Here is a 13628-nt window from a genome sequence, read left to right on the forward strand (position 1 = left end):
TCACACCAGAAATGAAATGTAAGGGAATATGAGCGCAACTATAACGTTTTAATCATTCTAATACTCTGATAATAGGAGAGTATAACACTAACGACACAGAGAAAAGATATTTTTTCCAGCTGATGAAGGATAAAAACTGACAGCCAATCAGAATCCACTCAACTTTAAATAGCATGCATTTAAAGCGACAGATGACAAAACAGCGGCACTTATAATAAACAGAACGTTCCTGTCGCTTGGTGTCGATGCTAATTTAGTTATCGTTTTTGGTGTGAATGGGGTGGAATTTTTGATTCATCATCCACTTGGTGAAAATTGCAAGTTCACCCAAGTATAGCGCGCCTTAACAAACAACATAATTTGAGGCCTCATTCATATCCGTAGCACAAAAAGTACGGAAAAACTTTGGGTTAGAGCTTTGGTTTGATCCCTACCCTAATTATGAGCAATATTAATACTGATACTCACCTTAAAACCACCGTCAGTGAATTCCTTCACGTAATTATCCCTCCAACGCTGCAGTCTGCATTCAGCTGGCCATTTTGTAGTAAACAGCCGTTTATTGTGGCAGTTTCATAAATCAATAGAAAATCATATTCTCTTTCCTACTCACAGAAACCTCAGCACCATCATGGGGCTTCCGAACTGTCAAAAACATCCTTTCTGCCCCTAATACAGTCTGTGGCGAAACATAATTGAAGTGTGAATTTATAATACGCCGCGTAAGAGAAACAGCCGGAGCCTTATCCATTAAGCATCCGCAGGTACCGTGAATCATAAACGGCCTTATTTTTGTGTCTAATCCCCACTGATAGGACTGATTGTGTTTTTGGTCATTATCTAGCAAACGCCACGCACACAGCGCGACAAACATCTGAGCGTGTAAAATAAACAGAGACCACCACCAGTGTTGTAAGGAAACGGCAGTCATCCTGTTGTAAATATAATCACATTAGCAAATGACACCCATTAGGCAGTTTTTGAACACTTCGCAGTCTTTTTTTATTCCTCGGGGCGGACGCTGGCGTCCACAACACTGATGCTTCACCAACCGTGTGCTGGATGTCATTAGAAACTCATTTAGGGAGAACTGGCCTCCAAATTTCCATGTTTGTGTGTGCGCGTGAGAGATAATGTGCTTAGCGCAGCAAATTTTACCTGTTTTTTGGTTAACTAATGAGTTCTCCTCTGCATGGGAGTTTAAGGAAGATTAATGATTTACGCAGGGAATGAGGTATCGGAAGAACAAATTACGTGCGCATCTCCTTTCCCCTCCCAAAAAAACCTCATCCCAAACACCAGAGGCTGCACACCTGCCGTTCCTGTCTTCCCAAAACCCAACGTCCATTCTTTTTAATGCTTTTTGTTTCTGGCCCTTCCCTTGATCACTTGTTTTACGTGTTAGCTTGGCGCCTATAGGGATGCTTGATGCTCTCCGCGGTGATTACTGTAATTAATTGGATGGAGGGAAATATTCTCCTGTCATGCTGTTCTGGGATCAGTTCTAAACATTGATTACCAGAGAGGTTTGGGATTGGGCAGTGAAGGCCGTTTCTGGATCAGTTAATATACTGTAGCAATATATATATATATATATATATATATATATATATATATATATATATATATATATATATATATATATATATATATATATATATATATACATATACACACACACACACACACACACATATACATACACACTCACCGGCCACTTTATTAGGAACACCTGTTCAACTGCTTGGTAAGACAAATTGCCACCAAAATTGGACAATAGAAGATTGGAAAAACGTTGCCTGGTCTGATGAGTCTCGATTTCTGCTGCAATATTCAGATGGTAGGGTCAGAATTTGGCGTAAAGAACATGAAAGCATGGATCCATCCTGCCTTGTCTCAACGTTTCAGGCTGGTGGTGGTGGTGTAATGGTGTGGGGGATATTTTCTTGGCACACTTTGGGCCCCTTAGTACCTTAGGACTGGTTTCTTGAACATGACAATGAGTTCACTTTACTCAAATGGCCTCCACAGTCCCCAGATCTCAATCCAATAGAGCACCTTTGGGATGTGGTGGAACAGGAGATTCACATCATGGATGTGCAGCCGACAAATCTGCAGCAACTGCGTGATGCTATCATGCCAATATGGACCAAAATCTCTGAGGAATGTTTCCAACACCTTGTTGAATCTATGCCACAAAGAATTAAGGCAGTTCTGAAGGCAAAAGGGGGTCCAACCCAGTACTAGCAAGGTGTACCTCATAAAGTGGTCAGTGAGTGTGTATGTATATATATATATATATATATATATATATATATATATATATATATATATATATATATATATAATTAAAATATTAATAATTTATGTAAAGAATTATAAAAATGTATTTACATAATACAAAAATCCAATTTCTAAATCTTTATATATATATATATATATATATATATATATATATATACACACACACACACACACACACACACATGAATACTCATGGTGAGACGCTGAAAAAACAGCAAAATGTGGTTGCAAAATTATTTTCCTTTACAGTATTGCCACGTCATTAGCTGACCTCACTAATCAACTTGTTGAAAGACTAACTGACCATCGCATTGCATCTCTATTCCAATTTCATTTAATCTTGTCATTCGTTTCAATGCTTCATTTCCAGGTAGTAATAGTAGATAAGAACCCACTGCAGAATTTAGCTCTGCATAACTTGATCTTCAGTCAGTAGCTAATGGGCAAATTTTTGATGCACAGAGAAAAGACTGAGACTGTGCCAAACGATCAGCGTTCCCTTAGAAACAGACACCATCCTTTAGATCACCACACTTCATCTTTACATATCACAGTCTTTCATAACAGTTTCTATGTTACTAGAGATCTTTTTTTCAACAAAGTAGTAAGCTATTATTTTATTTGTTCAAGACTTTTGATCCTTCAGCTGCTATAGGTAAATAAACTGGAATAAATAGTGTAAGAAAAGTGAAGTGAAGTGTAAAGCTAATTTGCACTAAAACCAAGTATGATTATGATGATAAATTTAAAATAACATAACAAATACCAGCTAATCGACTAATTTTGTATAGCAAAACTAACTGGATGTAGCTGACATGGGAAACTATGGAATGCAATCTTGCTAACTTTTTGTTTCCAGAATTGTGAGATACAAAATTATGAGCTATATGAATTCAGATTTTCTGATTCAGAATTGCAAGATATAAATTTAGATTTTGTAAGATATATAAACTCACAATTCTGACTTTTATTCCTTGCCATTCTGATTATATCTAGCATTTGAGTATATCTCTCTTCTCAAAAAATTCTTAGCCATTCTTAGTTCATATCTCACAATTCTAAATTTGTATTTTGCAGTTCTGAAAAAATTATTAATTTATTAAACAATTCAGAATTCTGAGTTTAAATATCTTGCAATTCTCAGTTTATATATCATAAGTCAGAAAAAAGTTAGAATTCTGAATTCATATCTGAGTTTATATCTCGCAATTGAGTTTATATTGTAATTCTGAGTTTATATCGCAATTCTGAAAAATGTCAGAATTGAGTTCATATCTTGAAATTGAGTTTATATAATTCTGAAAAGGTAGAATTCTGAATTTATAGCTCATAATTAAGAGTTTATCGTAATTCTAAGTTTATTTTGCAATTCTGAAAAACGTCAGAATTCTGAGTTTATCTCACAAATTTGAGTTCATATCTCACAATTTCGACCAAAAAAAAAAAAAGTCAGAATTCTGAGATAAAAAGTCACAGCTACCTTTATTTATTTTTTCATTTCATGCCGGAAATGGACCAATAGAAAACCTTGCACATTTAAATAAAAAAAAAATGTCTGCGTCTACTTGTGTTAAAATAAGGTGAATACTTGACTGACATCCGCACCTAGCACCACAAAACAACACTATAAGCACATTCAAGGACGTGAACTGTACAGATCAGCCACCATCTGACGTAAAAGCGGCTTCTCGCACATCCTTTGACTTTTGACGGACATTAGCAGCTCTCCTACCCCAGAGTGCTACTTCTGTTCAACGCCACCTACTTTATTACCTTCTTCCATGTTATTGTTTAGTCCGCTTTTCTCCCTCGTCGCGTTCGCCCGACAAGAAACACAAAAAGTCATTTGAATCCGGCCTCCCCCAAAAATTCCCCCCGGGGCCGTCAGGATGCGCGCCTTCGTTTGATGTCCACTCAATATCTCTCAGTCTCAGTGTTATTAAAGTTGTTGTGTTGCTGCTGGTCTTTTGTTCTCGTCAGTAATAAAGTCGCGCAGGCGTGCTAGTGGTCGCGTAGGTCCACGTCTGCAGGTGTGAACTTTGATTTCTTTGACAGGCAGAGAAGTAATGACCATTACTCACTGGGGCCGTAGCGTATTGACAGCAGGGCCTTATTATAGTGAGACATCAGACACGTCAACCCTTTTCAGTGACCCAAACACTCTTTCAATGTCAGCTCGGTCCTGTCCTTCGTAGTTGTACTTGTGTATGACTGGTTTTGCAATACTTGAAAGAGCCACATCCTCTAAAAAGCTACTTTTGATTACTGTCTTCAAAGGTTTTTGAAGTAGAATTTTAAGGAAACATGTACAGTGTACAGCCTGATATATGAAATAATAGTCAGAAATATAATTTTTTCATTTATGTATATAAAAAATTAAATGTAAATGATAAAAAAAACCCTGTAAAAATAAAGCACAATGTGCTGTATTATTAATATGAAAGAATTTTCCGTATTGATTTTTACAGGTGTTTTACCTGTATTTTGAATTTTGTGCGGCATTGTATTTATTTACTTTATTATTATTATTATTTATTACTATTTTTATTGCACTGAATTACTGCATACTATCCTGCTGGGTGTTAAAGTTTGCCATGCGTCTTGTATCATGACAAATGAGAGTAGAGATCAAACATACTTATTATTGTTGCCATTATGATCCATTTTTTCTATGCCAGAGCTGTGTTTCCACCTTCATCATCAGTGAAGTGTAAATTTAGACGCGTGGGTTTGTTAAGGTTTCAGACGTCAGATGCTATGTTTTCTCTGAAGCCGGTGTAAAGAGCGAACAAAACGGAAAAAGATCAAAACCAGGGATTCAAAGGACCGGAAAGCGAGGGAATCACCCGTGATTGGCCGCTCGTGTTTGTGTGTCCTTGTTATTCTGAATCTAGTCCATTCAGGACTGCTTGGCCACTCATAAAACGGAGATGTGAGAGAATAAATGCACACGGCTGTGTCTATATAAACTGTGGCAGACAGAAAAAGTGTTTTTGGTTGTGCCTCATTAACTCGTACGCTCGAGCGTATCTCACACCTGAGCGAAATTAGACTCGGAGGTGCAGAACAAGTCAGAACATCATGATTATCCAAACAAGTACTTTCATAACCCAACCGATGCAATTTACACGTGTCTTAAAATAAATGTTACGTCTACAGGAAGTAACATGCCATCATTCAACTGTTCCCAGAGTCTATCACACTAATTAACATGATTCCGTCGACTTTGGTCTGTTAATCATATCCTAAAATGCATCTAATGTTTGGAAGTTCTCCATAAAAACGCTCCAAAAAACGGGACTGATTTTCAGTTGTAAATGAACGTTACGTTCCCTTCGTTCTCTGGTTTGTGCGCGAGTGATTTGGTCAGAGGGTAACGACGCTGACAGCAGAGGAGTGTTCGGGAGACGGATTTTAAGCGGCTAATTTGTCTGGCAGCATTGCTGTGAACAGACAGTGGAATTGTAAAAATGCCCTCATCTCCTTGGCAATATGCATCACTCAACATCTGTTGCCGTGGCGACGGGAGTATTGCCCCTCCCCCTCCTCCCCCCAGCCTTTATTGAGTTTACTCCGGAGAGACAGATTAAAATAACACAAAGTTTTGCTGCAACGCAATTTCTTTTCTGCGACACCCTTAAGAAGGATTACAATCTCCTTTCACAACTGAACACATGCAAACAAACACACTAACAAAGAGGCATTTGACATACACAACTACATAATCAGGATTTGACTACATACTCAGTTATATATATATATATTTATATATAATATAGTGTGTGTGTGTGTGTGTATTAAAAATGTGTTTAAATGATGAAAAAGTATAAGTGATGCCCACAAATATTAATTTCTTTACAAAACTCAGTCATTTATTTATTTTTTAAGGATTATTTATATAAGGCATTTGGGTCAAATATTGTTTTTTATAATATATAAAATATATTTTTTAGATTGTATGTGTATCTAAATTATATTAATTTAATATAGTTTTTAATTTCACTAAATGTATTTTTACTTTGTAATGCATGTATCACAATATATAGTTAAACATTTGGAATATATAGTTAAATATAAATTCAGCGTATATAGTTATATAATATATATATATATATATATATTATTGTGTTAATTCTATATATTTACATAAATATAAATATGTATAATCCTCAATATTTAAAATATTAACTTTTTAAAAAATCTGTATAACTTAAAATGATAAAATACATTTATATATTATAAAAATAATTTTTTTTAGATTGCATGTGTTTTACTGAAACTATATACATTTAATATATATAATTTCACTATTTGTATCTGTAGCTTGATGTGTACAAATCAGAATGTATAGTTACAAATAGTCGTAATATGTAAAATGAAAGCTATAAATTCTGACTATATAGTTATAAATTATTGGTATTATAAAAATGCATTTAAATATATAAATATATTTAAATAAATCTTAATATGCATAATCCTCAAAAAAAATAAAATAAATAAAAATAAAAAAATAAATATATATATATATATATATTTAAATTTTATTTAACATTTAATATATATTATATAATCTACTTAATATAATACAGAAAATTATGTAACTTTATTTAAATTATTACATTATAGTAAAAAAAATGATATAGTAATCCCCACACAAATCTGTAAAAAAAGAAAAAAAAGAAAAAGAAATATATGTATATATACATACACACAGTGGAGAAAACATTATTTGATCCCCTGCTGATTTTGTACGTTTGCCCACTGACAAAGAAATGATCAGTCTATAATTTTAATGGTAGGCTTATTTGAACAGTGAGAGACAGAATAACAACAAAAAAATCCAGAAAAATGCATTTCAAAAAAGTTATAAATTGATTAGCATTTTAATGAGTGAAATAATTATTTAACCCCTTCGCAAAGCATGACTTCCTACTTGGTGGCAAAACCCTTGTTGGCAATCAGAGGTCAGACGTTTCTTGTAGTTGGCCACAAGGTTTGCACACATCTCAGGAGGGATTTTGTCCCGCTCCTCTTTGCAGATCCTCTCCGAGTCATTAAGGTTTCGAGGCTGACGTTTGGCAACTTGAACCTTCAGCTCCATCCACAGATCTTCTATGGGATTAAGGTCTGGAGACTAGCTAGGCCACTCCAGGACCTTAATGTGCTTCTTCTTGAGCCACTCCTTTGTTGCCTTGGCTGTGTGTTTTGGGTCATTGTCATGCTGGAATACCCATCCACGACCCATTTTCAATGCTCTGGCTGGCTTCAATGCCCTGGCCCTGACGGTACATGACCCTGTCCATCGTCCCTTTGATGCGATGCAGTTGTCCTGTCCCCTTAGCAGAAAAACACCCCCAAAGCATAATGTTTCCACCTCCATGTTTGACGGTGGGGATGGTGTTCTTGGGGTCATAGGCAGCATTCCTCCTCCTCCAAACACGGCGAGATGAGTTGATGCCAAAGAGCTCGATTTTGGTCTCATCTGACCACAACACTTTCATCCAGTTCTCCTCTGAATCATTGGCAAACTTCAGTCGGGCCTCTACGTGTACTGCCTTGAGCAGGGGGACCTTGCGGGCACTGCAGGATTTCATTCCTTCACGCCGTAGTGCGTTACCAATTGTTTTTTTGGTGACTATGGTCCCAGCTGCTTTGAGATCATTGACAAGATCCTCCCGTGTAGTTCTGGGCTGATTCCTCACCGTTCTCATGATCATTGAAGCTCCACGAGGTGAGATCTTGCATGGAGCCCCAGACCGAGGGAGATTGACAGTTATTTTGTGTTTCTTCCATTTGCTAATAATCGCACCAACTGTTGTCACCTTCTCATCAAGCAGCTTGGCGATGGTCTTGTAGCCCATTCCAGCCTTGTGTAGGTCAACAATCTTGTCCCTGACATCCTTGTACAGCTCCTTGGTCTTGGTCATGGTGGAGAGTTTGGAATCTGATTGATTGATTGCTTCTGTTGTCTTTTCTACAGGTAACAAGCTGAGACTCCCTTTAAGAGAGTGCTCCTAATCTCAGCTCCTTACCTGTCTAAAAGACACCTGGGATCCAGAAATCTTGCTGATTGATTGGGGATCAAATACTTATTTGACTCATTAAAATGCAAATCAATTTCAATTTCAAAATAAAAATTTTTGAAATGTGTTTTTCTGGATTTTTTTGATGCTATTCTGTCTCACGGTTCAAACTGATAATTTCTTTGTCAGTGGGCAAACGTACAAAATCAGCAGGGGATCAAATAATTTTTTCCCCACTGTGTACACACACACACTAATTAAAAAACTGTATAACTATACACACACTGTAATTAAAAAACGATATATATGTATATATTAAATTAGATATTTTATTTAATTATTTTGATTACTATTGTTATTATTTATTTCAAGTACGTAAGCGTGGAAAAGAGAGAGTTTTTATTTGACTCATTTAGTTTCTCTCCAGTTGAATTTGATCACAATCGAAACACTATCAAGATAGTATAAAACGACCCCATGAATCAAATCAAACGTGAAGCTGTCTCAAATGTGCATGCAACCAACATCCCCGTGTCTTGTACATGTATTCAGCAGTATAAGAATAACCTACCCTGCATCTCGTGCCAATCTGCCTCTCAGTGTCTCTCGTGTAGGAGAGATAAGCTTTATCACGCTCTATAGACACTGGTGAAAGTGAACATCCTGTCCTGCCTGACTGCTGCTCCACACAGCCTCCTATCTCTGCACTGACCCAAAAAAACCCAGCAGACACTGGAAACATCTCACGCCAACACATCCTGCGGCACTGGCGTTAAACCTGCAACATAGTTCACCATCCAAAGAGTTAGTTTTACACGCAGAGAAAAACTAACTCTTTTTGTTTAAATGCAGAACATGACGACTGAATGTGAATGTAGCATGTTTATTTAGTGACTTTATTTAATTTATGGTTGAACACATCGAATATAAAAGTTTTGTCTCTTGCTGAGAGCAGTGATTAAAAACAGCTACCCAATCGGCTAAATTACAATCCTCAAACGCTGCAGATGTTGGTAAATAATGCCTCTGACATGGAAAACGCATGCGGGTCATTTCCAAGGCAACAGCTCTGAATACGTGTTTTTAATAGTTGCAGACGGAACGGCTCATTTCTTGACGAAGAATCGCGTGATGTCAGAGGCCAGTTTGGAGGCGGCTTGGTCTCGTTTCATCTGACTTCTGTCTTTGGCTTGCTGTGCGGTCCTCTGCAAAACAAACCCACAACAGATTCACCACGAAACGCTACAAATGTGTTGCATATTCAAATTAAATGCCTAATATAAATGCAAAAATTAAATAATGGTAATTAAATTCTGACTTTATTTTAAACACTGTATATTAAATAATAAAAAATAGTAATAAATGTAATAATTAAATCAGTTAATAATAAAATTATTAATAACAATACCAGTAGTATTTTAATTAAAACAATAAAAACAACCATTTAACAATGTTTAAGCATTAAAAACAATAAAACAATATACTTTATAATTATTATTATTGTATTATATTTATATAAATAAAACAATATTTATAATGCATTTAAAATGTTTCAAATAATTAATATAAAATTGTAAACTAATAAACATAAAACTATATAGTAAAATATTATTATTATTGCTTTGAAAAAAATGAATGTTTTAAATGTATATAAATAAATACATAAATATTTTATAAATTAAAATGTTTTTATTTTAAATTACATAAATATAAAATAAATTCATAATATGCATTTGTGTGTGTGTGTGTGTGGATGAAATACTGTACCATCCGATGGCAGACGGTACAAAGGGTTTGAAGGTTCTCGAGGGAACACTGTCCTCCTCCTCTGTACACGGGGTTTTTCTGGATTTCTCTGGCCAACTTCCCAGACGAAATTAGTCCTGGTGCTGCGTACACCTCACGCAGAATCTACCAGAGGAAGTTTTTGAGCAGGAGCTACGAGGAGGATAATAGACTGCTTTTGTGGACACGGGTAAAACTCAATGACTTTTTAAAGAAGATTCTAAAGAAAGAAAAAATAAGAAAAATATCTATGAAGAGTACATGATGCTGCTGCTAATGATTATTAATAATAATAATAATAATATATATTAATTATGAATAATTAAGTAATAAACATTTCCTACAAATAGTTTATCATTATTAAAAATATTTGATGATATTTGAATGATAATATTATTATTTTGTGGCATATTTATTACTATTTATTGTTAACAATAACAATAGCTATTTATAATAAAATAACATTATTAAGAACAATAACAATAAATAGTAAAAATATGCTATTAATAATAATAATATTATTAATATTTAGGGAAGCATTACATTTTTAAGACACTTCAATTGAAATGCTTTTATTATTATTATTAAAAATAATGATGATAATTTATAATTTTGTGGCATCTTATTTAGTTTTTTAAATTAGTAAAAATATTATTTGTAGAAAAATTATTATTATTATTACGGATTGTTTCTTGTTGTTAACAACAGCAACAATAATAATAGTGGCTACTATTTTTAACATTGACATAACAACAACATGCCACAAATATTGTTAATAATATTATTTTTGTGGCATATTTATGCAAGCGTTATATTTTTAAGAAGGCATTTCAGCTTAAAACTACTAAAAGTAATAATGGCGGTCTGTTATTTTTTAAATTATACAATCTACAAAAGGGGCTAATAAAAAAAATGTAGAGTGCAGTGTCTTTATTTTTTTGTTATATTTATTCTAGTCTTGACATCTAATAGCTGGGAGAGTGCTGTGACTGCTTTAATTAAGGTAAAAATACTGAAACTGTATTATTGCGCATTGCATTTCAGTAAAAAAAAAAAAGACCAGAATATGCACATTGAAGAGTCTGAGCAACTTTAGCATGTAATATTTCAGCATTAGATAGATAGATAAGACAGAAAGAAAGATGCAAATATGGCCAAATATGCAGATGGGGTTCCTAAAAATGAGCCCAACCTGTTTGAGAGGGAGTTGTGCCAGCCAGGTGTTGTCCAGTATCTCCTTGCGGTGTGTGCACGGTGCGTCCCGGACCTGCACATACAGCTGGTGGGCGTTGAGTCCACAGAGCTGACACACACCCTGCTCCGTCTCCAGCACACGGGCGCGCATGTAGCCCTGATTGGAGCGCAGCTGGAAGTCCTCCATACAGGCAGGGCTGCAGAAGCCTCCTGCCCAGCCGTGGTGCTCCCCGCTGGGCTTCTGGCAGGACAGACACAAGGGGGTCCCGGCCGAGTCCATGGCCTGCAGGTAACCGGCTGTAGTGTTTGTCTGAACACACACCGAGCTCTCGGCTTCTCTGCAGACACAAAAACACTTTAGCAAGTAGATTTCAAGATTCAAGATTTTTTTTTTATTTGTCACATACACAATTATACAGAGTATAACCAGCAGTGAAATGTAAGTCAGGTCCGCTCCAAGGACAGTGCAATAGAATATAATACATTTACTATATAGAATACAAAACACCAAATGTACATAAATATTAAGAAAAAAAAGTAGAAAAAAGAAAAGAAAATAATAAATATAAATGTGCAGGTCAGTATGTTGTTGACTTAAATAGTAATATAAGAGGAATGTGCAAAAAAGTTGTCCAGGGTATTTAAATAGCAGCATATGAGGTAGAAAAAAATATGAATAGCTTATTGATATGGTGATATTTACATGGAGTCAAGTGATGTTATGACACAGAGTTAGAGTTTAGGAGCCTGATGGCCTGGGGGAAGAAGCTCCTCCTAAGTCTCTCAGTTTTTGCCATCAGGCTACGGAAGCGCTTACCAGGTGGAAGCAAAGTGAATAGACGGTTACCAGGGTGATTAGAGTCCTTGATGATTTTGACAGCTCTACTTTTGCAGCTTTGAGGTAGATGTCCTGCAGAGAGGGGAGAGCAGACCTTGAGATGCGCTCAGCTAAGCGCACAACTCTCTGTAGTGCTTTGCAGTCCTGATTGGAGCTGTTTCTATACCACACTGAGGATTGCTGGTGAGACCCTGAATTTCCTCAGCTGTCGCAGATGGTACAGTCTTTGCCTGGCTTTCTTAACCTGTGTTTGGATGTGCGTAGTCCAAGTCAGGTTCTCAGAGATGTTTACACCGAGATACTTGAAGCTACTCACCCTCTCCACAGGGGTCCCACTGATAATAAGAGGAGTGTAGGGCCGCTGCTGTCTCTTCCTAAAGTCCATGATCAGCTCTTTAGTTTTTCTCACATTCAGAGAGAGATCGTTTTCCTGGCACCATGATGTGAGTCTTTCTACCTCATCCAAGTATGCGGTCTCATCGTTGTTGGAGATGAGGCCCAGAACCACAGTATCATCAGCGAATTTGATGATAGATGTGGAGCTGTGAGAGGACACGCAGTCATGCGTGTAGAGAGAGTAGAGCAGGGGACTCAGGACACAGCCCTGTGGGGCTCCTACGTTCAGAGTGATGGAATTTGAGGTGAACTGGCCAACTTTCACCACTTGAAGTCTGCCGGTGAGGAAGTCTTGAATCCAGTCACAGAGTGAGGAGTTTAGGCCGAGGTCTGTGAGTTTAGAAGCCAGCTTGATGGGGACTATAGTGTTGAAAGCTGAGCTATAGTCAATGAATAGCAGCCTTACATAATTCCCATTGTTGCTGTCCAAGTGTGTGAGGGAAGAGTGGAGGACGTGAGAGATGGCATCAGCCGTAGATCTGTTTGGGTGATAGGCAAACTGAAGAGGGTCCAAAGTATCAGGGATGGAGGAGCAGATGTGGCTCTTTACAAGTCTCTCAAAAACCTTCATGACTATAGATGTGAGGGCAACTGGGTGATAGTCATTCAGGCAAGAGGGTTTATTGTTCTTAGGCACAGGGATTATGATGGATTTTTTGAATGAGGTGGGAACCACGGAGGTAGCAAGGGACTCATTAAAGATAGACGTGAACAAACCAACGAGCTGATCGGCGCAGGACCTCAGAACACGGCCGGTTATCCCATCAGGTCCAGCTGCTTTCCTGACGTTCACTTTCTTTAGCGCCCTCCGAACCTCATCCTCCGACACGGTGATTACAGGATCATCGCTGCTCTGCCTGCTGCTTCCTGACGCGCTGGTAGGCAGAGATACGCTGCCGCCGTTGCATTCAAAGCGGCCGAAGAAGATGTTTAACTCGTCGGCCAGCAACGGATCTGCTCTCACCTCAGCGGAGGATTTGTTTCCAAAGGCACAGATGGTCCTCAGTCCCTGCCACATCCGTCGAGAGTCATTGAGCTGGAAATGAGACTCAATTCTCTCTCTGTATCTGTGTTTAGCGGCTCTTACT

The 13628-nt window shown here is 37.0% G+C and overlaps 1 protein-coding gene across 3 annotated transcripts in view; it reads right to left on the bottom strand.

Annotated features, from left to right (window-relative positions):
- Positions 1–9193: 9193 nt before the first annotated feature.
- Positions 9194–13628, bottom strand: part of zranb3 (zinc finger, RAN-binding domain containing 3) — a 70973-nt gene continuing 66538 nt past the window's right edge. Inside the window, exons 20-22 of one of the 3 annotated variants that reach the window (XM_079413170.1) lie at positions 11305–11644; positions 10095–10238; positions 9194–9532 (exon numbers count right to left, since the gene is read on the bottom strand). In XM_079413170.1, coding sequence (XP_079269296.1) covers positions 9434–9532; positions 10095–10238; positions 11305–11644 — 583 coding nt within the window. In that variant the 3' untranslated portion in view covers positions 9194–9433. Of the gene's footprint in view, positions 9533–10094; positions 10266–11304; positions 11645–13628 lie in introns of all 3 variants that reach the window. The other 2 variants (XR_013784029.1, XR_013784030.1) reach the window with 2 other exon arrangements.

This window comes from Barbus barbus, assembly GCF_936440315.1.
Source record: "Barbus barbus genome assembly, chromosome: 49".
NCBI classification, from domain to species: Eukaryota; Metazoa; Chordata; class Actinopteri; order Cypriniformes; family Cyprinidae; genus Barbus; species Barbus barbus.